The following is a 27,921-nucleotide window of genomic DNA, read 5'->3' on the forward strand; positions in this document are numbered from 1 at the left end:
CATCCAATGGAAATCAGTGGAGCCACTGGCTTATAATTCGCTCAGAAAAGAGCTGTGTCATTCAGGATGTTTTAGGCTTAGGAAAATGTTACTCCTCGTAGAAATATTTATAAAAACGACTGGCTTATCATCACACGAGATATCAGATTTATATTAACATGCCTCAGTGGCAGCAACAGACTCTACTTTTCTTTGTTAATTCTGTCAGAATATTAAACAGATGTGGTTTAGCCAATTAAGAAACTTCCATTAATTTTTCGTGTGCCAAGTTGAAAAGTATTGCTGATGACCTAGTCTCATTGCAGCCCGTCTTTCATAATTGTTTCCAGTATTTTGTCCTCTGGAGTCCTTGTATTCTACATAACTTTCTGGCACAGACTTGTAGAAAATATGACTGCTTAAGCGCCTATTGATTATGGGATTAATTTGTGCTTCTTTTTTAGCATTGTTGAGGCCAATTAGGTTTCAACTTTGGCTTTGTAATTTTTTTTCCCTCTGTTGCTAATACAAGTGCCTAAAATACTTAAAACTAGTCCCAAGACATATGAAATGAAGTGCCCTGAAAGGTGTGATGACCCAAGTAATTGCTGGATTTTTACTTTGTGAATGTCTAAAGCTGTAATTGGACAAAGTGAGACATTTGGTACTGGAACTCTGATATGCCCTAAGGCTAAAACTTCCTGCACAGCAAACAGCACAGGCACAGCACCAGCCTGAGCGCTGGGCACCGTCCAGGCTGTGGGTGCTTAGCTTCCTACCAAGCTGTCCAGTGACTGCCACTCAGATAATTGACTCTGAGAATAACGCCAACAAAATGATATCAGAAGGTACAGAAGACAGTAATACTTTTCCGTACCTTTGGCAACATCTGCATCAACGTCATGGACAATATGGTAAAACTTGTGACTTTCACAGCGATGCTGGTTGCACTGGGCTGGTCCAGTTGCCTTCTCTTAGCAATGTGGAAGTGATACTGCTGCTGGTCCAAGTGCTAGGAGAACTGGGGGTCTTTTGTGACCCTTGTAAAAAATATCTCCTTTCATGCGTGCACAGGGTAGTTGTATCCCTACAAAAGTTGGTCTTGTAGAAAGAATGAACTTGGATTTTGTGTGAGGAGGGCAGCTAGGGCCATTAAGAAAAGAGTGTGGCAATGCCTTAATGTCTGAGGTGGGGGGCTGCTGTTTTATATTAGGTGCTGCAAGTAGAATTATGCAGTGTTTTCAATGAAGAATTGATGAATGATGGAAAAGTAAAGCACAAAGCGGAAGTGATCATGAAGTAAGCCTCATCTTGACTTCGTGGTTAAGCTTAGGAATTCCTAAGCTTAATCAATTAGGAGTGCAGTAGTTTGTCAAATGGAATACTTTTTTCCCTGAATAAATAATTTTTTTGTAAAGTCATCTGAGAAGAATTTTATAAACTAAAGTTTTAGACAGTAAAATGGAAACTCACCCTGACTGCATATTCCATGACTAAGAATCAAATACTGAAAGCAGACTCAAGCTGTGAGAATGCATTTAAAGAATATAGTACTCCAATACGCAGTACTGCTTATGCTGAATGATATGATCTCTTTGGTTGTTATTGAAAATGTTGGCCTGCTATTAAACTATTAGTAAGAAAAATTGATTCCGTGTTCTCCACTGTAATTCTTGCTTTAATGTTGAAGGAATTTTATAAAGTATCAGGATAAAATATTACAATCCTTTGTGTCTAGATATAATAGGAAGGTATGAAATACCTTATCACATAGTGAGTATAGTTGCAATCTTTGGGTTGCTTCTATTAAATTTATTGCATAATTTGATATTGCTCTTCCAGTGCATATTTGTATACATTCTTACTGGTTTCACTGGGGATCACTGAAAGGAAGAAACACAGGCTCTGAAGCATGAAAATATTGCTTCTGTTCAATATTTCTCTATTCTTATTCAAGAGTGTTTTTTTCCCCTACATCCAAAGTTGTTTTATATGTCTTTTATCTCAAATACTTAAACCCTTCTGAGATTTTCTTTCATTCTTTTCTTTGTCTATTTGATTATGTTTTATGCCTGTTTTCAAGGATAATTTTCATCTAAAAAAAGCCATGATGTCTTAGTATGAAACATGATTTATTTATTTTATTGTTGATAACAGCATTTGTGAATTCAGTCTCACACTGAGTGCACCTTACCAGAATATTAATTTGCTACAAACATGAGAGCAAGTAGTGAGACGTACTGTACATTTTGATCATGAGGTTAAGCAAATTTAGCTCACTGCAGAATGGAATATTGCTCACAATTGTAATTTTGTTTCTTCCTGTTGATTACCATATTTAGATCTAAAAGAAGCTTTTTACAGGAAAAAAGCTGGAAGGAGGTATCAGAGATTTCAGGGTTGGGGGAAAGAGGGGAATTGCACAGTATTTTTCTTGTGTGGGAACTAAGCATGTTAAATATTTCAATATTCACTTTTAAAGCAAATTAGATCAAACAAATCACTATACTTTTGATCTGTTTCAAAGGCTTCAGATGTTTTTGTCATAGCATTTTGGTTGTTTCTGGTGTGTCGATGCCTCAACTTTTAACAGAAAGAAAACAAACCCCCCAAACATTTCTATTTCTAAGCAGAATACATAACTGAAGACTACAGCCGTACTGGCACCTATCCTGTGAAATAAAAAAACATTTCTGTTTGAAATAAAAGCAATGTAATTGATCCACAGTGCCACTGCATCTGCACTGCAAGGTTAATGTGGGCTCTTATTTACTGAGTTGCCCCAACATATTGATTGTCTGGGTAATAAAACCTCTAAATTAATTTTAAAGATTTTTAAAATTTAAAGTTTAGTCTTGCTGGGGGGATGCAGGCTAGCTTTCACATGGGGCATAAATGGATTGTGTTGCAGTGTACAACATATAGTGAGTCTGCATCAGAGTCTGAAGTGCATTCCCACTGTATTTCCCAGCACCTGAACAGAAATGTTATGTTGTAAATCGTTTTGCTATCCTATTGGGGGACGAAAGGTTTGATGTTGGCTTTCCATAAGTGCTCAGTGAGAACAGTAGCTGGGAATGACATAGGTTTGTATCAGTGGACTGGAAGAAGAAATTCATGCAGCAGAGTGCCATGCAAAGACCTGTCTTTACTAAAACAAGGATCTACTGAGCTGTAGAAATCTAATTAGGTAAGTTCCAGGTAAGAATACAGTAATAACAAATTGCAGATGACCTGATTGCACTCATCTGTAATTCTGTTCACCAAGAAGCAGGACAGGCTCCTCATACAAATACTTGCAGGTCAGTGCTCACACAGAAGTTTTTGATCCACTGAGGCACTGGGCATTTGTGGTCATGCTCCAAAACTTGCAGGCTGTACAGGACGTTATTCTTCTAGAAGTATGCTCCATCAAATCACCATGGGTTATTCTTAGCAGAATACACTGTTCCATTCTCAGAGAGGCAATGAAGGTGCTATTGCCATATGCTCCTTGTGTCTCCAGCCCTAGAGCAGCCTCCTCTTGAAGGGATGCTTGTGTTAACATTGTTTTCTGCAAATGATCATAATTCTTGGCGACAAGGAAGATTCAGCTCAGAGAAAAACAGTAGCTGGAGACTGTTTCTAGACCATTTTAAGATGGAAGTTAACTGGATTGGTGGAGAAAACTTTTGAACTGTGTTGAAGAAGATGAAACAAGGTTTCCAGGAGTTGACTAAGTTATGTAGCTGGTGCCAGTAGCCTCAGGGTAATTCAGGGAAGCCTTTGCATGTTGGACAGTTGGGTGTAGAACGAGAGTGGATATGAGCTGAGTGTAGATTGTGGAAAGCATTGTGGATGCTTTCACCAAGCTAAGACTAAATTGGATGTAGCTCTAAGGTTAGCCCTACAATGAAAGCTCTACTTAGAAAATCACATAGGAAATTGGTAATTGGAAGAGGAAAGAGGGTCAGCCAGGATGTGGGAATCGTGGAACTAGATTAAGAACCTTAGTGATCAACTTTGAAACTCAACTAAATTATTACAGTTTGATCTCTCCTACATTCTTCTTTGTCTTTTCTCATTTTGTTTGTGCTTTTTTGCTTTTGGAGCAGGCTCAAAGGAGTTATGGCAAACTCATGGCAATACTGGTCTGGAGTATCTCAGCCAGTTGAAGGGAAGCAGTTCCCCAGAACTTGAATCTTGCTAAACGTTTTAAACTTCTGCTGTTGTGGTCATAGTAACAACAACAACAAAAAAAACCCCAACCACATCTTTTGAGTCTTGCCCAGTGGCTGCCCTCTGGTTTTTGAACTGAATTGACAATTTTTCCAATGTATGTCTCTCTTCTTTTTACACAGGAAACTTTAGTAAATTAGTAGTAAACACATAAGAGTAATCATATGGAGAAACCCTGTTATTCGTGTCAGTCAGAGTATGCTGCGATTTTTTAATAATGAAATTCTAAATGGTAATCTAAGTCAATCTTTCAGGTCTTCACTAGTTTTGGTATCCAGTGTTAAAGCTTAGCTAAAGAAATTGAAGAAAACTAGCATAGATTCTTTCATGAACACTTTTAGCATTTTATCATCTTATTTTAATGTGATCTACAAGAATACATTTATAAATAATATGTCTTACATAGATATAAAAATAGATAATTTTATAAAGTATATAGCCAGAAGGGTGGTCTCATGGTGGGATGAAAGAATGTCTCCTAATTCAGCTCAAATTTGTGACCTGTCACATTACTTAATATCTTAAAAATTTAAGAAGTTCCACAGTCTGGTGTTCTCTATTTTTCAACCACAGAGTTAATTGAACTGACAAGGTATGAGGAAAGTATTATAAATCTTTTTCTAATGAACCTACATGTCTGAAGCTTAGACCAAAAACTATAGACAGTTTTAATACAAGTTAGGTTTGACTTCATCTTGATGGTGAAGCCACTAGTATTCTGCTGTAGCTACTTCCTTTAAAGTTGATATTTTGCATATAGTATCTTTTTTATCTAGCTATCTAAACAGATAACAAGGAAACTATGACGTGCCAATATTTGTGCTCCGTACAGGAGTACAAAAAAAATGCAAGGTGGTAGAGCAAATCTTTGGCAGAATGGTTGGTTAGTAAAGTTCCAACGAGAATTAATTTCCTTTCTTTCTTCTGCTGATGGTATTTTGCATACACTCACAGCAAATATTCAATATTTCTTTTTGCCACCCTCCTCAGAGTGGTGGGTTTAGCATTTTTACTCATAAAGTTTAGACATGTTTTGAAATAAAGCATCCTAGGCAGATGTGATCAGTGGGGCTTTTTCTTCTTTTCTGTGAATAGCAGATGTCATAAATTACTGGCCGTACTTGAGTCAGTTACTATCAGTTTAACTAACACTATGTAGTTATATGAAAATGCTTGTAGTTACTGAATAAAACTAGCTTATTTTCTTACCATAAGTATTTTGAGGAAAATAGAGAAATATAACTGTATCACTAGTGAGCTGTTGGCTTTGCATGGAATTAATTACTGCTTTTTAAATGTAAAATATTGCACTTTTATGCCAAAGTTCTCTGAATGCCAACAGTTAAAAAATTCCATTTATGATTCAAAAACTAGGTTGTTTCACTGCTGATGCCTTCAAATCTACTGGAAGCTATATCCCCATTTGAATTCAAGTAGTGAAATGGCAGATCTAATCTGTGCAAGAAAGAAAGTAGACACATTAGGTTTTACACCTGTCTGCAAAGTTTTTTATGGCATTATGTGAAATGAATAAAATTATGCTAAATGTAGTATTTTATTTGGCATAGAGGAGGATGAAAGAAAAGTGATGGAAATCTGTTAAATATTCAGCAACACTATTTAGGTGTATGTTAAACTCTTGGTGAATTCTTGACAATGGAAGCCTGTAGCTGTATTTAGTTTCAAAATCTAGGATTTTTCTCTGAACATTTTATTAAGTGTCTATAGAGGAGTGAGTTATAGCATCCTGATTTTCATTCTGAATCTTAATACCGATTTAGAGTTTTGAGAGCATATCCTGCTCAGTTCTGCCCATGTTCCATCTTCCTTCTGTGGAAATGCTCTGCAAATAAAAGATTGCACAGGGCTGTCTTCACCATGTTGTCTGCTCCAAGTGACTGGAGAAGTGCAGATGTGTTATCCTGTATGCTTCATGAAACCATTAACAGCTAAGAAGCCCCCAACCTGAATCAACTTTCCAAATAGCAATTTAAAGAATAGTCAGAGGGGAGTAGGAGGATAAACTCAGGTGAACATTCATATCTAGGATTGCAGAAAATACAGTGTTATTTTCAGGTAAAAAAAATCCCCAAACCCTCAGTAGTACCACACCAGTTTACTATCAGTAAAGAAAAGTCAAGAGCAAGATGTAACTTCATGGACAAGAGAAGTTAAGGGCAGAAAGGAAAAGTCAAGGGCAAAATATAAAACTTATGCTCAGATCTTTTCTCCTACCACTTTCATTTTCTTTCTTACCTTAGAAAAGTTTTCAGAACACTGAAGCTATTTCTTCTACTGTTTTCATGACTTCTGAGCTGGCTTTTCTCAAGGTAGTTAGGCTGGTGTGATGAGAAGTGCTGCTTCTGGTTGTAAATATTTCATTTCCGTTGTGCATGTTAATCTTGCAGTGTCTGTGCATACCAATCCTTACTCTTTTATTTCTTGTTCTGCTTGTCTTCCCATTTATTTTTCTTGCCCTTGCTGCTCGTTGGGGAGAAACAGCAATAACAAAACCCTGTGCACTTGTTTATTTTCTAGTTTATAAAATTATTTAGTAATTGGAAATTAAGAGTTGCCCAACATTGCCTATTGGAAAGTGAAGTGATTGACTGACAATGTAATAAACCCTTCCTGAGTAAGATGAAGAATATACAGGAAGAGTTTCAGTAGCTTAATTTCCATTGAGTTACAATACTTTTCTCCTAGCTACCTTGCCCTTCATTAAGAATGGTTTAAATTTAGGAGAATTATTTTGATCATCAGAGAGCTCTCCTAATTAACAGAGCTTAATTCTGATAATTAAGGTTGAACTCATTAAAAAAAAATCAAACCCAAAACTGAAAAAAAAAAGAAAAAATGCAACTGAATACTCTGCTGCTGAAACTCCAGCATTTAGAATTTCCAAAATTCTTCTATTTCATACCCATACGTAATGTCATGAAAGTTGATCACACTTCCTCTGTGCTTTCTCCCTGCTGATATAGTTTGGGGTGAACAGAACGATTTCTTTATTAAACTATCTAAAAAGCCAGTCTCTGTCAAAGTGATTTTTGTATGCTCTGCCATGCTGACTGTTTAGCGTCAAGACCAAAACCCAGAAGCATTTCAATACTGAGTACTGTTAGACTCTAACTCAGATCCCACAGTCACATCAAATGTGACCACTACTCTTCTGTGAGTGAGTTTGGTTTGAGGGCAGGTACTATAACTTCTAGTTGTCAAGGTCTAAAACTCTCAGGAGAGGAAATTGCAGTAAACAATGTAAAGTCAAATAGACGCCCTGGGTGCTTTTCTGTAATGAATATTGAGAAGAAACATAGTTAAACAGTTCCCAAATCCACTTTATGCACTGGTGACCTGCTTTTTTCCTCAGAGATATTTAGTCACTAGGTATACACCACGGTCCAAAACCTTTTCTCTGCCAACAAAGCAAGCTGCAAAGTCTATTTAAATTGAATAGGTAACAATAGTGATATTTCTTTGTTTCAAAACAAGTTTTATGTTTTCAAGTATTTCTATATTGATGGTGAAATCAAGGTATTTGCCCTTTTGCAAGATGATTGGGTGTGTAAATGTAGTTACCCAACACAAATGTTAGCAGATGTGTATGTTGATACTGGTCGAGCTGCAAGAAAATATCTTTCAGAGAGACAATTTTTCTGTTAATATTGGAGTTCTGGTTTCCACATGAAGACAGTCAACATATTCCCATAGGTCATATTGTCTTCCACGTCTATTCATATAAATATAAATCGCTTCTTACCCTTTAGGATGATGTCACAAGTGATATTTATTATCCAACATACAGAAGTGACTTTTTTTTGACCATGAGTGGGAGAGAGAATTGCAGTTTTCTGCCCTCTGGCTTCGTACCTGAAAGAGATTGAGAATCAGTGGACCAGATCCACAAAAGCACTTATTCATGTGACCAAGCTTGTGCTTATGCAAGTCCACATTTAAACAGGTATTAGAACATAAACCTCTGAAGGTGTCTCTCTGTGCTCAATGAATAGTATCTATTCTATATTTATTTTTATTCTCATCAGTCTGTGTATACTGCACACCAAATCCACACCATATGCTGAATACGTAATTATTAATTTACTCTTAAGTGTTTCAATGTCAGTCACAACTGCACTATTTACATTTTTCAAGAAGATTAATGAGTTTACTCAATGGGGAAAAGTGATATTTCACCAGTCGGTAAATTGGAGACCAGGGAGAATAAGGCAGAAACACTGAGCGTGTACAACCAATTTGTTTTCAACCCCTAATACTTATTGGTACATTACATGTGAGTGGGTTTCCACAAAAGCAACTCTTGGAGTTGAGAATAATAATCTACTATATTCTAATCTCTCCCCAAAGTGTAGAATTATTGTATTTGATTGTTTTGTTTTGTGGTTTTTTTGTTATGTGGGTTTTTTAAAATGTATTTACATATGAGGATGCACAGGGAACTGCACTGCTAAATCAGCTGTTTGCTTGACAGTTTCCCTATAAGGGGCTGCAAATGGACCTAGCAGTACTGCCAAAGATGATACTGGACTGCACAGGGGCACCCCAGGGTGCATTCCCCAGCATGTAGTGGACCAACCACACTGTCATATCAGAAGGGAGCTCTAGGTGGAGGATGTGGCCAACCTGGTCTCAGGTTGTATAGACTGCCCGGTGCCTCTGCCAGGGCTGGGGCTGGCAATGATGTTGGCCTTCCCAGTGAGAGATGTGCCCTGGTTGAGACACTGAGCCATGTAGCCGCCGCGCAAAGGAACTGTAGGAGACAGCGTGCAGCCTATGGACATGAGTAGGGTTTTTGCAGAGACTGGGCAGGGCAAAAGCCTAAACCCACATTATAGGGAAGGAGGGATGGCTATACTCTTATGAGTGGAGACTGGAGACTCCTAAGGTGAGGGAGCTTAGAAACTTGTGATTTCCAGGAGAAGGGAAGCTCTATCTATTTGCAGAGGTGCCCTTACAGAATAGATATAGAGCCATGGTAACAGGTGAAGGGAAACCAGTTCCCTCTGGGGAGATATCAGCTGAGCCTGAACGGCTTAAAAGCACCAATAGGGAATTAATCCCTTCTTGTCATCTCTAGGATCCTCAGAGGGTGGTGTGGTGAGTGTGGTGCATGAACACCCACGCAGACTGTGCATGGAGTCTGCAGGTGGCTGATAGTGTGTCTTCGCTTGGGTTCAAAACCTTGCCTGCTTGCTTCTGCTTTGCTGGTGAGGACCGTGCTGTTAGAGGAGAAACTCTGCTTTAGCAAATGGAAAATCTGTGGTAAAGAATCATTCTCAGACAGGTCACTTGACAGATCTGCTTTATTCAGTGTCTTTGTTCACTTCCTCTGTGTATATAACCTGGACCTCTATGTTATACAAGACTCTTGAAAACAGATTCCACATTTCTTCCTTAATAGCAAACTTTTCAGTTTGAACTATGCACACTTATGACACAAAACATGTAACAGAAAACTTGAAGTGCCTGTAACTAACCTCATGGCTGAGCTTCGTAATTATGTTGAGGTACTTTCTTTGCCCTGTTGATTGCTTTTTGAGCTATCTTTGAAGTTTAAAGAGTTTGTTTATCCATTTGCACTGACGTGCATCATTGTTCTTGTCTTCCTTATCTTATTGATACTTACCTGAGATGTTTTCAGGCAAAAAAACAAAAACCAAAAAACCACAAACAGAATCAGTGTCCTTTTTTCTGGAGAATAGGTAATATTTTTTCCAAAGGTTGCATATATTCATAAAGTATACTGACACTGCAGGACCAAAGAGCATCCTCTTAGAAAGTAATCTGTAGCAAGTAACTCTCTTATTTTTATTACACATGTACACTGTCTCAATTTCTACATCCTGAAAACATCGATTTTCCTTCTGCATGTTCTTATGCATCTGTGTTTTGCCAGTTCTTCTCACAGTTTTATTGCAAGCATTCTTTCTCATTTTTTGTTGAATAAAATCTTATTGGGTGGTGAGTCCATGCTTAATTCATGTTATAACTTAACAGCATTATTATGAACTGGTGCCCAACTCTAAAGCTTTCTCTTTGTGGTATTAACTCTCACTAATTTGTTTTTGAGGGCCAACAGTTATAATCTTCATTCTGAGGGTGGTGAGGCACTGGCACAGGTTGCCCAGAGAAGTTGTGGATGCCCCATCCCTGGAAGTGTTCAAGGCCAGGCTGGATGGGGCTTTGAACAACCTGGTCTAGTGGAAGGTGTCCCTGCCCATGGCAGGGGGTTGGACCTAGATGATCTTTCAGGTCCCTTCCAACCCAAACCATTCTATGATTCTAAGCATCAGAAATTCTCATCTGTGAGAAATTCTACATTTGACAGGTGGTGTTTTGTGGATATGGATTGATGTATGGAGGGAAATTTTGAGTGTTCCTAAATAAATTTTATATAACTCATTATTTTAGAAGTCCCAGAGGCTTGAGAAGCACCATCTACTTGAAGTCCTCAGAGTTTCACCTCCCATGGATTGATGAGTTGCCAGGGTTGCCTAACTGTCTACTGGCATGTCTAGCTATAAACATTACTGCAGTCTGGTTGAACTCAACCATTGAACTTCAACTAATTTATCACATCTCCTGTCCAATGTCTGGTAAGAATAGTTTTATTATGTATAATCTCCTATTGGTAATACTTGGTGGGGAGTCAACATGGCTCCTCCTCTGACTAACATGGCCTGGATAACCACAAAGGGGAATACAAGAGTAAACAGTGTGTGTGAACGTGGGATACCCGAAACTGCCTGAGAGCACTACCCAAAAACCGGCAGTGCTAAAGTAGGAATTGAAATGGACAAAAGTTTGCTGAACAGGGCTATCAGCTGGTTTAAATGGTAACCAGGAAGTTACCCAGAGACTTCTGGGAGCTTAGGGAAGGAAAAAAAAAAAAAGGGGGTAGCTTGAAAAGAAGTTTAAAAGAAGCATGAGGACTTGCTACAGTGGGGAGAGAGAAATCAGAACCTAGCGATGTCAAAATGGTGTTTGCCAGTGCTGGAGGTTGCCCTACCAGTTTCACAGCCTGCATCCAGCATCGTGCATCCTCTCTGCTGGAGGTTGCGGGTATCCAGCTCTGCTGGGACCCACTTTGGGTATTTGTACCTGGCTCTGGGAGATCTGGTTCACTGCCTGCAAATTATTCAATTAAAGAAAGCAGTACAGGTATGCACGGAGCTGGAGCCTCCACATCTCAGGCAGCTGGGTGAACATGGCTATGGGGATCAGAAATTTGGGAGCTAGCAGTAGAAGGGTGTTTAGAAAATTGTAAGCATTTGCAATCATTTTTTAAGTGCCTGGTATTGTGGTTTAGCTGCTCTTCTGCTGATATCGATCCTGAATGTATAGCTCACTGATTGCCAGTTAATTATGTACCATTAATAAATCCATAAACCACTTCAACCCTGATTTCATTTAAACCATGTGACTTGGTCAGTTTTCTTCTTTGACAACACTGTATGTAAAATTGAGGTAAAGGAAGATAATATCATCAGAAAACACATAATAGATGCCCACTTCGTTTAGTGCATCAGTTTAGGACGTGGTTTTTTAGCACTCAGGACTAGCAGGTTGTAAGAGCAACATGGACTTTGTTCCTCAAATGATCCTGTTGTTTTGGCATAGGTGGCTGGCTCCAATAACTCTCTCAGTGTGGTTATAAACCCAGTACAAAATAGCCGTAATATTTCTTTCCATTTAGAAGTTCTGATCTTTAATCAAAAGTATAATCTGTCATAGTATTTTAGCATTTGTTGCCTTGTGCTTCAACCAAATTTCCATAAAAATTGCAAGCACCTCTTTGAATTGGAAAACACATCTGGGAACATGCCATTCTGATCACTTTATGTTGATAGCCATAATCACTTTCTGCCACATCTCCATCTAAACATAGCTATGGTAGTTGCTGTCTATGTTTTGTCTGAAAGTGGCTGATTTAAAAACAAAGAAAAAATATATCCTATTGGTATTTATAGTATCTGATGACAGGCTTTGCACTTTTACCAGATGAATTACAGTGCTCTGCACCCATCAGCTCTATCTCTGTATCTAGTTTGCATATCGTATGTTAATAAAATTGAAAAATGTTTTTGTTAGTCAAGGTTATATATAAAGGCCAAAGAACTAGGAAGGCATTCAAAAAGTATTTATTCTCTGAGTATGTGTGCTATTTTCAAATATATTCAAATAGAATCACAGAATTAATGGTTATTTTGAACTCTTACTGCTGTTAGTGGCATAGTGCTTTGTGTTTCAGCTATGTTACTCTCATTCATGCTGTGAACTTTTTCTCCGGTGGGGTGGTGTTCATAGATCCCTCTGAGACAGCGTTGCATAGAGAACTGCTTCATTAAATTTGTCAGTTCTGGCTCTCAATGAGTGCCTTGAAAATGAATTCCACTCTAGGATAAGAAAATGCTTTTAGATATGTAGTTCATAAGGGCTCTTTCTGCAGGTGAGCCCAGCTAAAGGCATTAACGCACGTGTGTTTTGCTGTCTGTAGCTAATGACTTGTAAAGGATGAGAATATGGGAATTCTAACATTCATTGGTAGTGATAATTATTCCCATTAAATAATTTCAATAAAGTGTTTCAACTTTTGTAAAATGTCTCTCAGAAAATACCAGAATAATTTTTGGTTGTTAAAAGGCTCCCGTTGCTCATCTGCAGGCTGTGACTTCAAACTAAACTAATGAATTAGAGGGGCCAGATCTAGGAGAAGCAGGGTTCGATGCTTGTTAGAAGTATATGGGGGTGGGGGGGAGATATGCAGGTCTTGGGATGGTCGTTGAAATGGTTTTATAGAGCACGAGTTAAAATATTATTCAGAAGTAAGCTGGAATTGTACCTACGTAGGTGCTGTCATTTTGCTTAACGTTTGCATTTTAGCTAATGGAAGCTATCTTCCTAAAGAAGTTGCAGGTTGTTTTGAAAATTGAGAATGATACATGCAGGTGAAATTTTTGTCAGCAGGGTGCTTTTGCTACTGCAAACCTTCAGACTTGATTTAACAGCAGTCTGGCCAGAAAATCAGCTTCCCTCTGGATGGTGTAACATTGGCATGTACTAAGAAAAAAGTCTGCCGTGTTTAATTTTATGACCTCAGCAGGCTATTGCTTGTGCATCAGCAGATTAATCTACAGTCAGGAGCACTTAGAAGTTCTTTCCGCTATTGGGTGTTCTGCGACCACTGTGGTCACCGCTCCATTCTTACACTCCACATCACAAATTCAAGCACAACCTTTTACACTAATTGGCAAAATGATCCAGAGCTTCACAGGTTATGGAAGTAGAACTGCTTTTAGCAACACCAGGAATAAATTCAGGCTTGAGGCAGGCTGGTGAATAATTGTATGAAGAGGACTTTCTTCAGCTCTTATAGAAAGGTAGAAGTTTGTATTCAGGTCTGATCAGTAATTTCTGATGCGTTTCACAAAGTTGCAGCTTGTGCACACTGCCATGCAAACTTGGAAGATGGTTTCTGGGGACTGCACAGAGAAGTCTTGTGTGTTGATAGATGTTGTATTCCTCTTGGCAGGAGCTCTTCAAACTTAGTTGTAAAAACCATGATCATTTCTATAAAGCTAATAAATGGTTGTTATGGCTCAATGCAGATGGCATCAGTACCTGGTTTTGGGCTTATGAAACGTATATATATATTTTTCCATAGATAACATTTCTCAGAGTTTAACAAACTATTAGAAAGAATATTATGGAAGATTTGTATCCTGTGTACATATTTCTGAGACCTGAATTCTGCCCTTGGGGAATTGACACTGCTATTGCTCAAAGGAGAAGCTATCAAGGGAAAAAATATTGAAAATCCAAACATGAGCAAATAAGAGGTGTTTTATTTCCCCTTTTTCCATTTGCAAAAGATTGGAAAATAACTGATATTGCAACGGTAGTGGCAGAAGCCACTGAGAAGAAAAAAGGATCTAAGAAAAAGCAAATAATATTAGTTTTTTGCTTTGTATTATATCTTCATCCTAACCTGCTGGAATTACAGTTGTATTGTGGCTCTGGTAATGGCAGGGTTGTTTTTTTCCCTAGATTACGTTTCTTTCAGTTGTTGCTACAGTCTATAAATTGCATGTTTGCAAATTTTCTATAAGGTACTGCCAGAGCAACTGGAAATATATTTTTACATTGCATGTAATTGCTGCTGTTTTGAATTTCCTTACCCTATAACCTGAATAGAGTCTAGATCCCATATATGAATATTTCTTATATTTAGATATCCGTTCTCACCATGTCCCTAGAAGATAGACGAAGACCATACAAGAGAAGAGTCATTTACTCCAGATTCATTTAGGAGAGAACTTTGAATTTTCATGAGTTTGTTTCTCTTCATTTCAAGCAATAAACCTAAGGGCCTCGGTCCTGTGCATCTGTCATTTGGTCAATACAGACTATTTCCCATTCTGAATCCTTGTGTGTTGAGAACTCATATGTACGTGTAATAAAATCTATGGATGGTTTTGATTGTAATTACTTGGTGGTTTGCAATATTAGAACAATGTGGTCAAAGTATGTCTTTTCCTGAGGTTTAGATGTTGCCACAAAAGATGTACAATAAATGGATTTTGTGGCAGGACCCGGGCATTTCTTGCTGTATATAGCAATATTCCTTATTGTCAGCCCTTAGTTACGGTTTGCTGCGCACCAATTTGGAATTAGTCAGCGCCTCATCGAAAGTCTTGATTCAGCAATAGCAGGTGGGAACCTGTGTGATGTTTTGTTGTTTTTCAAGAGCCTTTGCGTAAATTCAGGAGTTTATCAGCACACTCTGATTAGAAGAGTTAGGGTGTAAGAAAAGTCAGATGTCTGATACAGAAAGAAAATACCCAAAGAAAAGGAACTATGACTGGTGTAATTTTGAGAACATTTCTTACTGGTTTAGTTACAGAAAAGAAATCTTCCCCCCCTCCCTCCCCCCCAAGCAGCCTTGTCAGCTTCTGTGTTAAATAACCCTCCAGTACTCTGTTCCTGTAATACCCTGTAGATTGAAACCCAGTGTGAATAAATAAATGGCAAGTCAGATGGTACCTGCTTTAATCCAGGGCGCTAGAAATAGAGACATGACTTTTAATACAGGGCAGGCACAGCCCCTGGCCATAAAGGCTATATAAACTCCTGCTGCCTCTTTTCTCCCCCTGCCTCTCTTTCCCATGAATAGAGTCATGATGGAAATTGTGCCACAGCTACATCTTCACCTGGGTGATTTGTCCTCTTTTGGCTGCTACTGAGTAATTCTGGGATGCAGAGAAAAAGCTCGTTCCCAAATGAATGTTGCTAATCTACGTGTTACACCACAGGCTTGGAAAATGACTGCTGCAAAATGTTACTGAAGAACTCACTTTTATTGTGGGCCTTAAAATGATTTGAAATCTAATGATTAAATATTTAGTTACTATATAGTCTACGGTCAAGGGCTCGAAATCATTAAAGTGCCTCAAATCTATGTTTAAAAATATTACAACATGAAGATCTGGTGTCTATCATCTATATAGGTCAGTATCTCTTGGATGGTGGATCTCTGCAGTGTCCAGCTTAGCAGGCTCACCAAGAAGAACCTGATTTAAAAGGTTTTTATTTTTACATGTGGGTAGTAGTTGCTGATGCTGGACTAATATTTCCAAAACTGCTGTCATTTGAATGTTAGCCTGCATTATGGTAAAGGTATGTAGTATTTGTAGTTATGCTGTTCTGTATATATGCGGTACGTAAGTTATGTTTGTATAGACAATATCATATCTCATTAATACGTACATAAAATATTGTATGTGAACATTACTGTGGCAGATGTATAGGAGAGGTTAAGCCTGCTTATGAGGCTTACATATAAATATTTTGATTCTGAAACTATCACAGTGATACAGGGAGATCATGCACAGATCCGACAAGTGTGTGGAGCATGGCAGTATCCTGCAAAAGTATAAAATTGCTTCTTGAGATTTCTGGAACTGGAATAACCAGTCAGTGTTTCTGAATGCCAAACAAGTATGCAAGAAGCATCCAGAAAGCCAGACGTTAGAAAATCCCTTTTATCTGAGAAAGCAACCTTCACTTCTTATAAGTCTTAGCTCACTGATGTTATGGCTAGTGGAAGCAGAGACAGAGCTGGACTGCTGTTGACAAACACATTTAAAGGACTCAAATAGGAAGAAAACAAAATGCTTATCTTCCAGAGGGGTGATGGAGTATTTTCTTTTCCTGTTGCCCCTTTCCATTTTGTTTGCAGGTATGGAAATTGTTCAGGAATGGGTGGTAGCTGAGGTAAGTGCGTGTGTTGATGTACACGGCACCATATCTGTTGCCTGACTGCACTTGTGACCTGGCCTTGAGTCACAGCCAGTCTTCCAAGACCTTTCCTTTCCAAGGGCAATGGACTCTGAATTCTCCATGGCACTGCTGTTCTGCTTTCACCAGCCCCTTGGCAGTAATGCTGTGCACATAATGAATTTCAGGTCAAATTGCAAACTCCTTATTAATCTAGACTACACTGGTTGCATTGCATTGTGAGTAGCTAGCTGGAGAAAAAGTCAGCTTTGAGGTCTTACTTTAAAATTTTTCTTTCTTGGTATGAGGTCCCAATCCTCGCCCCGAGTGCCAGTTTTCAGGTTCCAGTCTTTTTCGGCATTTTGGGATCTAAATCTGAGGAGCACACAGAGAAGTGCATGGTGTATATTCACATATCTGATGAAAATAGATTTTTAAGTTAATTAGCAGATGGCTTTTCAATTCCTCTGGAGTGCCTGATTTAGCAACTTTGCATTCATGTGAGTGATCCCATTGACTTCAGTGGGAGCCTGTATGAAAGGCTGTACGCTCAGGAGCCTTTTGCCAGCAGCTGGCAGAACTTAGAAGGGTATTTCCTCCAGCCTTTTCTGTGGATATGAGAATAAAAAGATATCTGTATCCAAGAGGCAACGTGCTAGAAATCTCTACACCTTCCTAAGCTCGGTGTCTCTGTCAGCCTATTGTCTGTTAAGAATGAGGCTGCTGGCATTAGAGAAGCACAAAAAAGCAGCATAACACTTGTGAGCTCTACCAGCGGTAGACCTGCAAATTAGGGCAGGATGTTGACTCTGGTATCTTTTTCCTTTTCCTCTTTAGAAGCCTCAGGCCCCCTTTAGGAGCACTGTCTATGTGCTATTAAGCAGTAAAAGCATATGTTAATAGCGTCTTACTTTTTGATCCTTTTGATCCTTGGAGAGATTGACAAGTTCCATCTGGCATATGCAGAAGTGTTATAGGGTGGGAGAAACTGGAAATAGAAAGGTAGAGGGAAGGTAACAACTTCTTCAGAGTTACAGTCCTAGTATCCTAAGACCTGCCAAAGTTGCCATCTTATTCTTCGTGGGCTCCAGCCGGAGAAGTGTCTGCCCAAACTTACAGAATCGCTCCTCTCTTTCAACATCACAGGCACAATGCTGCCTTTGTCAGAGCCTGAGGCAAACTTAAATAGCTATAGATATATAAAGGAACAAAGTGAAGGAGTCTTTTGAAGCCCAGAACCACTTTGAATAATTTAGGGATCTTCCTTATCATCCTACTGTTTTCGTTGGCAGTTTAGATGTACAGATTCAGTGGCTTGGTTTGTCAGAAAGAAGGCAGAGGTTGGGTGAATGAAGCAGCTTAAGTTTGGTTTTGTCTGTAGTTCATTATGTGCAGCCTCTTTCTCCCCCATTGGAAATAACCAGCTTTTTCTGAAGATTTTAGGTATTTATGAATTATGAAGACCACTTCACATAAAGTTTTGGGATTTTTTTTTTTGTCTGAATGTTTTTATTGTAAAGATGCTGAGCTCTCAGCAACTAAATTTATGACTATAGATTTGCATTTTGCAGTTTCATGCAAATGTCTTGTTTCTTGCAAAATACCTTTACTTACAGGGTCTATTTTGTACTTAAAATTTATAATCTGTCTTTTACTGAACAAAGTGAGAATGGTTTTGGAAAAAAGCTGCACACAGGTTTGAAATATTCATGAAGGTCTAAAAATTACAACTGACTTTTGTTTACTATAGATTACATTGGCTTTCACAGAGAGGAGAATTGGCTTTTAAAAGAGAAACCCAAATCCCTCTGAACGCTTCATTTTGGGAAGGAGGGGGAGAACCGACACTGTCTGTTGATTTGTTTTCATGAGATGTCTGCATTAGCTCTCAAATTACAGAGCTGATTCGATGGAAAATTGCAAGAGGCTGCTCATTTGTGACTGACCCTGCCATCTAACAAGAAGATAGACCTTAGGCGTAATTGGGTTGATGCTGATTTGATCGCACACAAAAAAAAAAGCTTAAAATAAGTCTTAGATCTGCAGAAGCAAGGCAATGCTCCATCCTTAAATTGCCCCTTTTGTTGGTTGTCACAGGATTTTGCTACACTGGATGACTGCTTATTGGAAATCGTATGCCTCGTTCAGTGGATTGAGGAGAAAGCTATTTTTATTGATGCTTTGTGCAGCTCTATTTTGTATATATGTTGGGGAAAGTATTCGCCAAACATCCTACCCCAAGAAATGCCGTGCACCTTACACTGTGTAACTTGAGTGGAAGCAATAAATCTAGTGAGATTAGATGCCCTGAAAACTAGTCACCGACATGTTTTAAGTAGCCTTGCATTAACAACAGGTAAAATATCAGATTTGGCTAATGAAGATAACATGAGTCTTCAACAGTTTATGGGGAATTGATATTATGGATTTGTTTCCCTTTTAACTAGAAATCCAAGAATGTATGAGACCACGAACAGAGAGCTTGTCTGGGAAGGAATACAGTCCTTGTTTCACTGTGTATCTGGATACAACTTGGAAGATAGATCTGGATATTCTATGCTACGGCACATATATGAGGATAGCCAGCATAATCTAGGGTGTCTGGAAGGCTTGTGGGGGCAGGGCTGGTTTTATAAAGCAGAGGATGAGTGAGGACTGGGAAATCTGTGAGATGTGTTAATTCGGCACCTCTCCAAGCTAGTCTTCACTGCTCCTGTGGAGTATGGCCAGGCAATTAAACTGCCTCCACTCAGCCACCCGGTCTTGCTCGGACGCCCATGTAGATGCAGAGGATTGTAATTTGCAACTGCCTATACAGGTGAAAATTTTATCCAAACACCCTGCTGCTTAAGGACCAAGATTTCATGCTTCCAAAAAGGTTCCTAATTATTTGGGAGGCTCACTACTTCTGTTAATAATGGGCTTACAGAGAAACGTTTTGCATTGAGGTTGAGAGTATTTTGCTCAGAGATCTGATTAGAGACCTGTACAAACAAAACATTCCTCTAAGCATAAACCAATACTTTAAACTGCTACTATTCTCAGTCCTTATATATTGCCATGGAGAAGATTTTTTTTTTAGAATAATTCTAACAACATCCCCAACGATGCTGCAAATAAGTTTCAACTCTATTGTAGCATAGTTGCAGCAAGCATTGCTGTGCTTGTGGCAGACTCCCCCCTTTGATAAGGGAGTAAATTTGCATGGCTGAGTTAAGCCCTCTGAAAATAAGAGCTTACAATGAATAAAACACCAATGTACTGTACCCCTTTAATTACCATAGTTCTAAGACAGCATAGTTATAACATGTAATTAAATTTCATTGTATAAATGGAACATGGGCTGTGGTAGGCACATCTTTCATCTTTTGATGTATAATGACTTTCAAAATATTCTCTAGTACTCAGTTGATAAACAACTTGAAGAGTCAGGGTCTACAGAGTAGCTTGTTTGATTTTAAATTTGTAAGATTGGCACGTGGTCTCTTTTGACGATACTGCATTCTGATGTGATCCATTTATCTAATGTCATTAACAGTACATGCTGAATGTACAATTAAGCTTGAGACTGTCAATGTCAGTGGCTGTTAAAAAAGGGTTGATAAAAATGAGAAGAGGAACCGCTGTTTTGTAATAAGCATCTGTGTTGCTTTTAAGTCAAGAAAAAAAAATCAATGAATTTCAATATATTGCTGTCTTCATTGCCAATGTAATTCAATAAATATGTTAATTCACTTTTCTGAACACTGAAGAGAGTTGAGAGCTCTTTGTGTCATTTATTTTTCAGTTCTGTTTTTCATGGTCGTTTTTTGTTTTAGTTAGACTTCCAGCTTAAGTCTAGTAATAAAAATGCTATTAAATTGAAGTAGAGAGAAAATATTCTATATCTCAGATTCTTAACAAACTCTGGGATTTTTTCTCTATTTGTTTGTTATCTTTGAAATAGCAAGCCGGCAAAGAATGGATGTATGCTCCTATCATTAACAATACTCTTCCCTCTAAAACAAAAAAGGAGCACTTTGAGGTTCAACACAAAATACGATTTTCAGTCCACATGCAAATTTCAGTGCAGAAATTTCTTCCTGACCACATTGCTGGTCTTTATCATGAAACATGGGAGATAGACTTCATATATTTTAATCCAATTTAGGAATTTGCATGTTCTGTACTTGTGTGAATCAAATCTGAAACATTTCTTTAAGAACTCTTTGACATAATACCATTATTTGGTAGCGAATTATACGAACTGATGTGAGAAATACCTGTATTTATATATCTCTACAAGGGTTATCTTGTTTTGTAATAGTAACATTGGTTTTCTAAAGAAAGTATTAAAATATTAAGTGCAACCATATAGCAAAGGCACAGAAATCATGCTAACTACTGTAATAACCTTTGCTAATGTGGTTTCCAGAAAAAACTAGTAGGTGTGCAAGTACTGGAAAGGAGATGCCTACTTGTGAGTGTGCGGAGCTGCAAGCTTCTGTGTGTCTTGCCAGCAGCTCAGCTGCTGTATTTTGGAAAAGACCGAGAGGGGATTGCTGAATGGGTAGGAAAGAGCGCCTGTATTAGAGAATGCTCTTAGGGGGCATCTATGTATCAGACTTTTCTTTTAGCCTGTGAAATCTGTTGAGAGACACCATTGTTATTGTATCAGACCTCTTCTGATTCTTCTCCCTCAATGCTTTTCTGATTAATCTTCTAAATAAGAGCCAACAAAATATAATTGTCAGACTATACATATATTTACATATTTTTTCTTTTGCCTAGTTAATGGCTGTGGCTGCTCAGATTATGTGTTACTAAAATATCCATCTGGACGTAGTTATTAAAAATGTGGCCTTGTAAATGGACAGGAGATATACAAACAAAGCTTCAGTTCATAAAATTAACCCTCACCAGTTAATATTCCAGGTAATAAAGTGGCAAAGATTTACCAGCTGAACTACTTTCATGCCAATGAAAGTTTTCAAGAGAGACAATTCTATGGCTCTGTTAATACTTTGCCTTGATTTTTATAAGATTGATGTTAACCGAGATGAGTAATCATTAGCAAAAATGGAAATTACTCTAACTAAATTAAAACCCATTTGAAGGACTTGATGTTGAGTAATCTCTGTTGCAGTTTCCTGAAAGAACTGGCACAGTGGGTCTGGCAGCAAGTATTGTAAACACGGCAACAGAGAGTGGAGGAAAGATAGTATTGCTTATATTTAAAAGGCAGAGAGTGTGAGACGGGCAAATGCAAGCCTGTAAATCTGATCCAAGTTAAATGGGAAATAGGCTGTATAAATCTACCTATCCAAGATGCATCATAGTAGTGACTTGAAAAGGTTTGCTTTGTTTTGTCCTGTTGTATTTTTGAAGGAGAACTATCTTTCTGGATGGGAAATGGTGGCAATGGCATCAGCTGGACTTCAGTAAAGCACTTGGTTGGCCTCTATTAGAAGCCTTTATTTAAATTTCAGAGTATAGAGGCTATGAAAGGAATTGTAATGTGAATGCAGTGTCTTAATAGAGTATAGCAGTGGGTAGTATTGTTGAGAGAAGTACTTGGACTGAGCTTTGTAAAAGAATTTCTGAAGAACTGATTCTAAAAGATCTTACTTTATATTTTTATTAGTGACTTTAGGACAAATATTAAGATAGTGCTGACAGAAAACTGAGCTACTTAAAAAAAAGCGAAGAGGAATATTACACTGAAAAGAACATGTAGCTCTGAGAAGTAGAATGATAGTGAGTCTTATGAACAGTACAAAGTGAAAGGTCATGCAGTCGAGGACTAAATGCTCGACTATTAGAACATTGGAAATGTCAGAGGAAGAGAAGGGCCTGCATGTATTTTTCACGTGTGGGGTGACTCCGCATTCTTACTGTGATATTGCCATGAAAGACCGTGGACAATTTTAGTATTCATCTATCTAGGCACATGGAGGCAGAGATAAACAAACAGCAGTGTATATAGCCTTAACAAGAGATCACTGTGAATACTCCTATGGACATTTTCTTTCAAATGCATTGAAGAAGATTTAGTTGAAACTGGAGTGGTGCAGAAAAAAGGCCGGTAATAAGATTAGAGAATGAATTCTCTCATCAGTGAGGAAACTAGAGGAGGACATCCTATTTAGCCTTGCAGATTAAGCCGGAGAGATGATACCTTATATGCAGATGATACCTGATGATGCAGCTGATGTCTGTAAGTATGTTATTTATAAAATACCAGGGAGAGAAAGAGCTATTTAATCTAAAGGCCAGTATTAGCATGAGAACAGATAGGTACTAATGACTCATGGGTAAGTTCAGAATTGGACTTGGAGGATCCTTCCAAGACTTCGGACTCTGGAGCCTGCCTTTCAGGGAGAAACTTTGAAGAAAAAAGTAAGAAATGTCTCGAAGATGAAGTTTGATATATTTTTGTAAGCGGAATTTTGTGATGTGCAGCATATATTAAAGGAAGTTCCTTCCATTCTTCTTATCCTATACTTGGTCTTAAACTCAGTTGCTACGCTGTCCATTATATAAATTGCATTTTTGTTAATGGTCTCAGATGCTTGTGAGATGCACAGGTCTTTCAAGAAAAAAAACAAACTTAAGAGAATCAATATTCATTGCTGTTTATGCTGTGTGCTTAAAAATGCGTGGCTATATGGGCTACAAAAATGACCAGAGCCTGCTGTCTGGCCCCCCATCTGAGCAGCATAGAGTGGTCCATCTCTGGTCAACAGGCGGACAAATAAGCACTGTCTCCTGTAAGTGCACCTTGAAATCTTGTAACTCATGAACTATCCGTATGGTTAGTGTGGAAAAGTATTAGTTGGGACAAATCCATGCCAAAGACTTCTCTAATATGTTACCGACGCAGGCCAAATGCTGGTGCCCAGGAGGGTTCTGTAGTGTGGTTTCGTGTTACCAGTGGATATGGAGCTGTTGGGCTCTTGCTTAGACTGGGACTGTGGCTTGATGAGCATATGAAATATAAATTGTATCTTTATGTAATCTCTGATGTAATGCAACAGATCAAATATTAATCTACTGTAGAATGAAACAAGAAATTTTTTTGAAAAAGCTTGGTAAACTGCTACTGAATAGTATTTTCTTAGAAATTATGGATTTCTGAAAGGTTTTCACTGTTTGTGCTTGATTCCACTTTATTAAATGAAAGAAAATCAATAACATACTGAACAGTAAGATTACTAATTTGAAAAGTATTTTTTTAATTTTAAATTTGGTAAAATACATAGCAAATCTAGAATCTTTGTGTTTAGACATGCAAGTTGAGAATTTTTCTCATCTTGACTACAGGCTCAGCATGTATTAGGCTTATTTCTTATAAATAATACAGGTTTTAATTCCTTTTTCTGTTTTATCAGTTACCTCAGGCTTTATCTTCTTTGTATTCATTTTCAAATAAGCACCTTTGCCCTTCTCCCTTATATATCCCCCATGTTCGACAGAAGCTGTTTGTAACCATTCATAAGCCAACTTAAAGCTGTCCTTCAGATTCCTTCTTGAAATTCTTCTCCCTGAAGTATACGAAGTATGTTCAGGGGACTGGACGGTGTTTAGTATTGCTTGTCATTCTGGCTGGCGTTGCCAAGCTCTTGTGTATCTACATCTGAATGCCATAAGCACTCATTTATGAATGTAATCTCCTTTGGGAGAGTTTTAAAATTACTATTTTACTTTATATGCATATATAATAATAAAATATAATATATATATGCACACATATACTGTTATGCATAAAAATACATATGGATGGAATTTTTGTTAAATGTTTGCATTTCAAACATATTCCCTGAACAATTATTGAGGATTCTAGGCACTGCTATGATATCAATAATTAAAACTACTGGTGTAAAAGACATGCTGGAAGACTTGCACATCTTATAGCACATGTTCCTTTCCTTTAGTTCTTGGTGCTATTTAATATATGCCTGGTACCTTCAATGACAGTACTGTATGGAAATTTTTGCCTTTGTGTATAGTGTGATCCATCTGTGACTTCTGCTTTGTTTTGATTTATTTCAATTCTGACTTTAACCACTGTACTATGACATTTACCCATTCCCTGAAATGGATGCACTGATGGGCATTGTTAAATGAGTCTCACGTTAAACAAAACTATGCAGCTCATATTTTTAGCTGTTTGGGTTTTTTTATGAAACAGATTATAATTTTTTACCATTATTTGAAAGCGATACAATTTGAAGGAATGTCCTCATGTTCTGTATTTCATGTTCACTTACAGTATCAAATTCTCAGACCAATGGATCCTGTTAAATCAAGAATAAACACTTGATACATAAGTATAGTGCATCCAACTGATTCAGCTGTAGCAGGTACTTCTCTCTGAAGTGATATAAAAATTAACTGTTAGAAATAGACTATGATACAAATAATAGAAAACCAGTTCTGTTTTTCTAAGAATAAAAATAAGACTTTAAAATGTATTTGAATGCACTTAAATAACTATATTTAAGAACACCCTGCTTAATGTTAGGAAATTAACAGTCATTTTATTCATTTGGAATAGAAATGCCTTCAACCTTTTAGGGAAAGCAAGAGCAAATTACAGCCAAATTTTCATTTCACAAGTCATCTTCATCCAGGATAAGCCAGGGCCTCAAGGTCAATTCTTCAATTTGGTATCCTATTTCCATAATGTTATTCCGCAGTGTACTTTCATTATTACTGGAGCAGTGCTCGCTTTCCTATTAGTTTTATAAATGGCTATGTTAATGCCTTTTTGCAGACAAAACCACCTTTTGTTAATATCCCAGTGGATTTCTAAAGGCTTAAAATATATTTTTAAGCAGCCATCGGTTCTATTTGTATTTTTTCATTGATGATTAGCCCTTGTCACCTACCCAAATGTGGTACTGTTCAAACAGAGATCGAAGCAGTTTTTAAGATATGTTGAGTGATTGGCTTGACTGACAGAAAATAAATAATTAGAAGCTGAAAATTCTAAGAATCTTTGTAAAATTTAGTAATAGCTAAAGGAAAGCAACAGTAGGGGGGAAAAAAAAAAGTGTGGGGAAAAAAAGTGTATTCTGGCCTGGGAACAGAATTTTGTTAAGTCATGGAGTTCTAGAGATAAAACTGTTCTCTTTGTCTTTCATGTGGTGTTAGTAGTCACAAGGTACCAGTTCAGCTCCACTGGGGTAGAGGTGTTACCCCTAAAAACTTGCCAGTTTTGTTTTAGGTAATCAGATATTTACTTCTACAGTTGTAATATATTCACAGACTATTATTATATGTAATATCTTATCCGAGACAAAAATGGATGGAAGCTGTCTGTAGTGTACAACCTTGCTTAAGAGGTTTTGTGTTCACTGCGCAGCTAAGTCTTGAGTAAGAAGTTCTCCTCAGACCTTAGATACAGTGGAAAATACTCGTTCTTGGGAGCCATATTGATGAAATTTCTTTTTCTGGGATGCCTTTTAATAGGAGGATAAGTGATTTGTATACATAAATTATAAATTTATTCAAGAAATATGGTGAAAGAAGCTATTGATTGATTACCTTGATTTTCCTTTTATCATCTGCAGAAACATTCTAGTAAATATACAACAAAATCCTGTTCATAGTAGTAGAATATTTGGTTTTGCTTTGAAGTGGAACCTTAGAATAGAATACTTCAGTTGAAAGGGACCTACGATGACCATCTAGTCCAACTGCCTGACCACTTCAGGGCTGACCAGAAGTTAACGCATGCTATTAAGGGCATTGTCCAAGTGTGTCAGACTCTGTCAGGCTTGGGGCATTGATCACCTCTCTAGGAAGCCTGTTCCAGTGTTTGAGCACCCTCTTGGAAAAGAAATGCTTCCTGATGTGCAGCCTAAATCTCCCCTGGTGCAGCTTTGAACCACTCCCACGTGTCCTGCTACTGGATACCAGGGCGATCAGCACCTCCCTCTCCAACAGCCTCCTCAGGAAGCTGTTGAGAGCAATGAGGGCACCCCTCAGCCTCTTTTTCTCCAAACTAGACAAGTACAAAGCCCTCAGCCACTCCTCACAGGACATGCCATCTAGCCCTTTCACTGGCTTTGTAGCCCTCCTCTGAATGCTTTCAAGGACTTTCACATTCTTCTTAAATTGTGGGAGCCAAAACTACACAGTTTTCAAGGGGAGGCTGCACCAATGCTGAATACAGCAAGATAATCACCTCTTTTGACCAGCTGGTTATGCTGTGTTAGGTCCAAGTTAATACGTTTATGATGTGGATTTTTATAACAGAAGATGGGTCTTAGCAGGAACTTTATCTCCATGAGAACAGCTATTCAAAAGACTATTTAATTTCTGAATCAGGCTGATAAATATTTGATACGTGACCTGCCGAAGCTGGAACAAAACAAGCGGGCTTAGTATGATCAAGACAGAGGGGTCCTTTTGCTTTGTTCAGCACAGCTCCCTCTTATCTTTTAATCAGTTTTTTTTTTAAAAAAGAGAAATCTTTCTCAATAACTTTTTTGTATATCCTGACATATTTGTAGGTCTTGGAGTCGTGTCGTTTAGTAATTTGTCACGGAGCTCAAACACCTCTGACATATTGCCTCTGATAAAGGTATTTAAGTTGACATTTTCAAACTTGAATGCTTAAATATGAGTATATATGACAACTTAATAGCAATCAGCTGAGTGTGGTTTGCTTTTGTGACAATGGCAACTTGGGATAAGCAGAGACTTTTTTAAAAAAAAAACCAACAAAACAAAAAACCACAAACAAAAAAACCCCATTACAACCCGAAGAAAAGCATTTTTTAGTACCTAATAGTAATTCAGATTTTCAAGGTATGCTATGTTCTGATTTGAGCAAAGTTCAGAGGTCCTTGAATTGATAGAGACTTGAACTAGCATCCCACACCAGTTTAGATGTTTAGATGGAACCAGTTTAGATCCTAAACATATTTGCATCATCTCAGAAAGGCTTATTAATGCATATGAGGGAGAACTACTGTAGTTAAATTGCTTCTGCACCTCCTATGCATGCATTTAGCTAACTCCAGTGCACCTGCTTTTTGGGGTCTCCCCAAGTGTCCTGTTCCTAATTAGGTGCTGGTGTGAGCACCTGCTGTTGGAGAGATGCTCTAGGTTCACCTGACCTCAGTTTAGGCACTCTTCTGAGTGCGAGTGAAGAACTGACAGTCTCTCCAGAGCCAATGTAGAGAGGCACTTTTGCACAGTGTAATTCATCCTAGCTAAAATATGAAATATCTTCTAAATGTACTCCCCTCTCTCTTTCTTGGAGAGTCTCTTCTTGGAGATTTTCCCTGTAGCGTTCTTTATTTCTTCTAAAAATCTCCATAGGTCTTGTGGCTGCCAATGTATACGTGTTGTCTATTAGTTAAGGTACTTTATATTAAAAACTGTCAAAGAAAGGAAAGCAATTTCCTACAGTTCCCAAATTAATGACAGTCTGCT

General features: G+C 38.0%; 1 protein-coding gene across 3 annotated transcripts in view; it reads left to right on the forward strand.

Moving 5' to 3' along the window:
- Positions 1 to 27,921, forward strand: part of PTPRN2 (protein tyrosine phosphatase receptor type N2) — a 675,251-nt gene that overhangs the window by 125,798 nt on the left and 521,532 nt on the right. Inside the window, exon 1 of one of the 3 annotated variants that reach the window (XM_064445018.1) lies at positions 10,711 to 10,814. The exons of the other annotated variants lie outside the window; for them this stretch is intronic. Within the exon in view, the coding sequence (XP_064301088.1) occupies positions 10,808 to 10,814 (7 nt within the window). The 5' untranslated portion in view covers positions 10,711 to 10,807. Of the gene's footprint in view, positions 1 to 10,710; positions 10,815 to 27,921 lie in introns of those variants that run through there. 3 annotated transcript variants of the gene reach the window in all.

This window comes from Phalacrocorax carbo, chromosome 2, assembly GCF_963921805.1.
Source record: "Phalacrocorax carbo chromosome 2, bPhaCar2.1, whole genome shotgun sequence".
Lineage (NCBI taxonomy): Eukaryota > Metazoa > Chordata > Aves > Suliformes > Phalacrocoracidae > Phalacrocorax > Phalacrocorax carbo.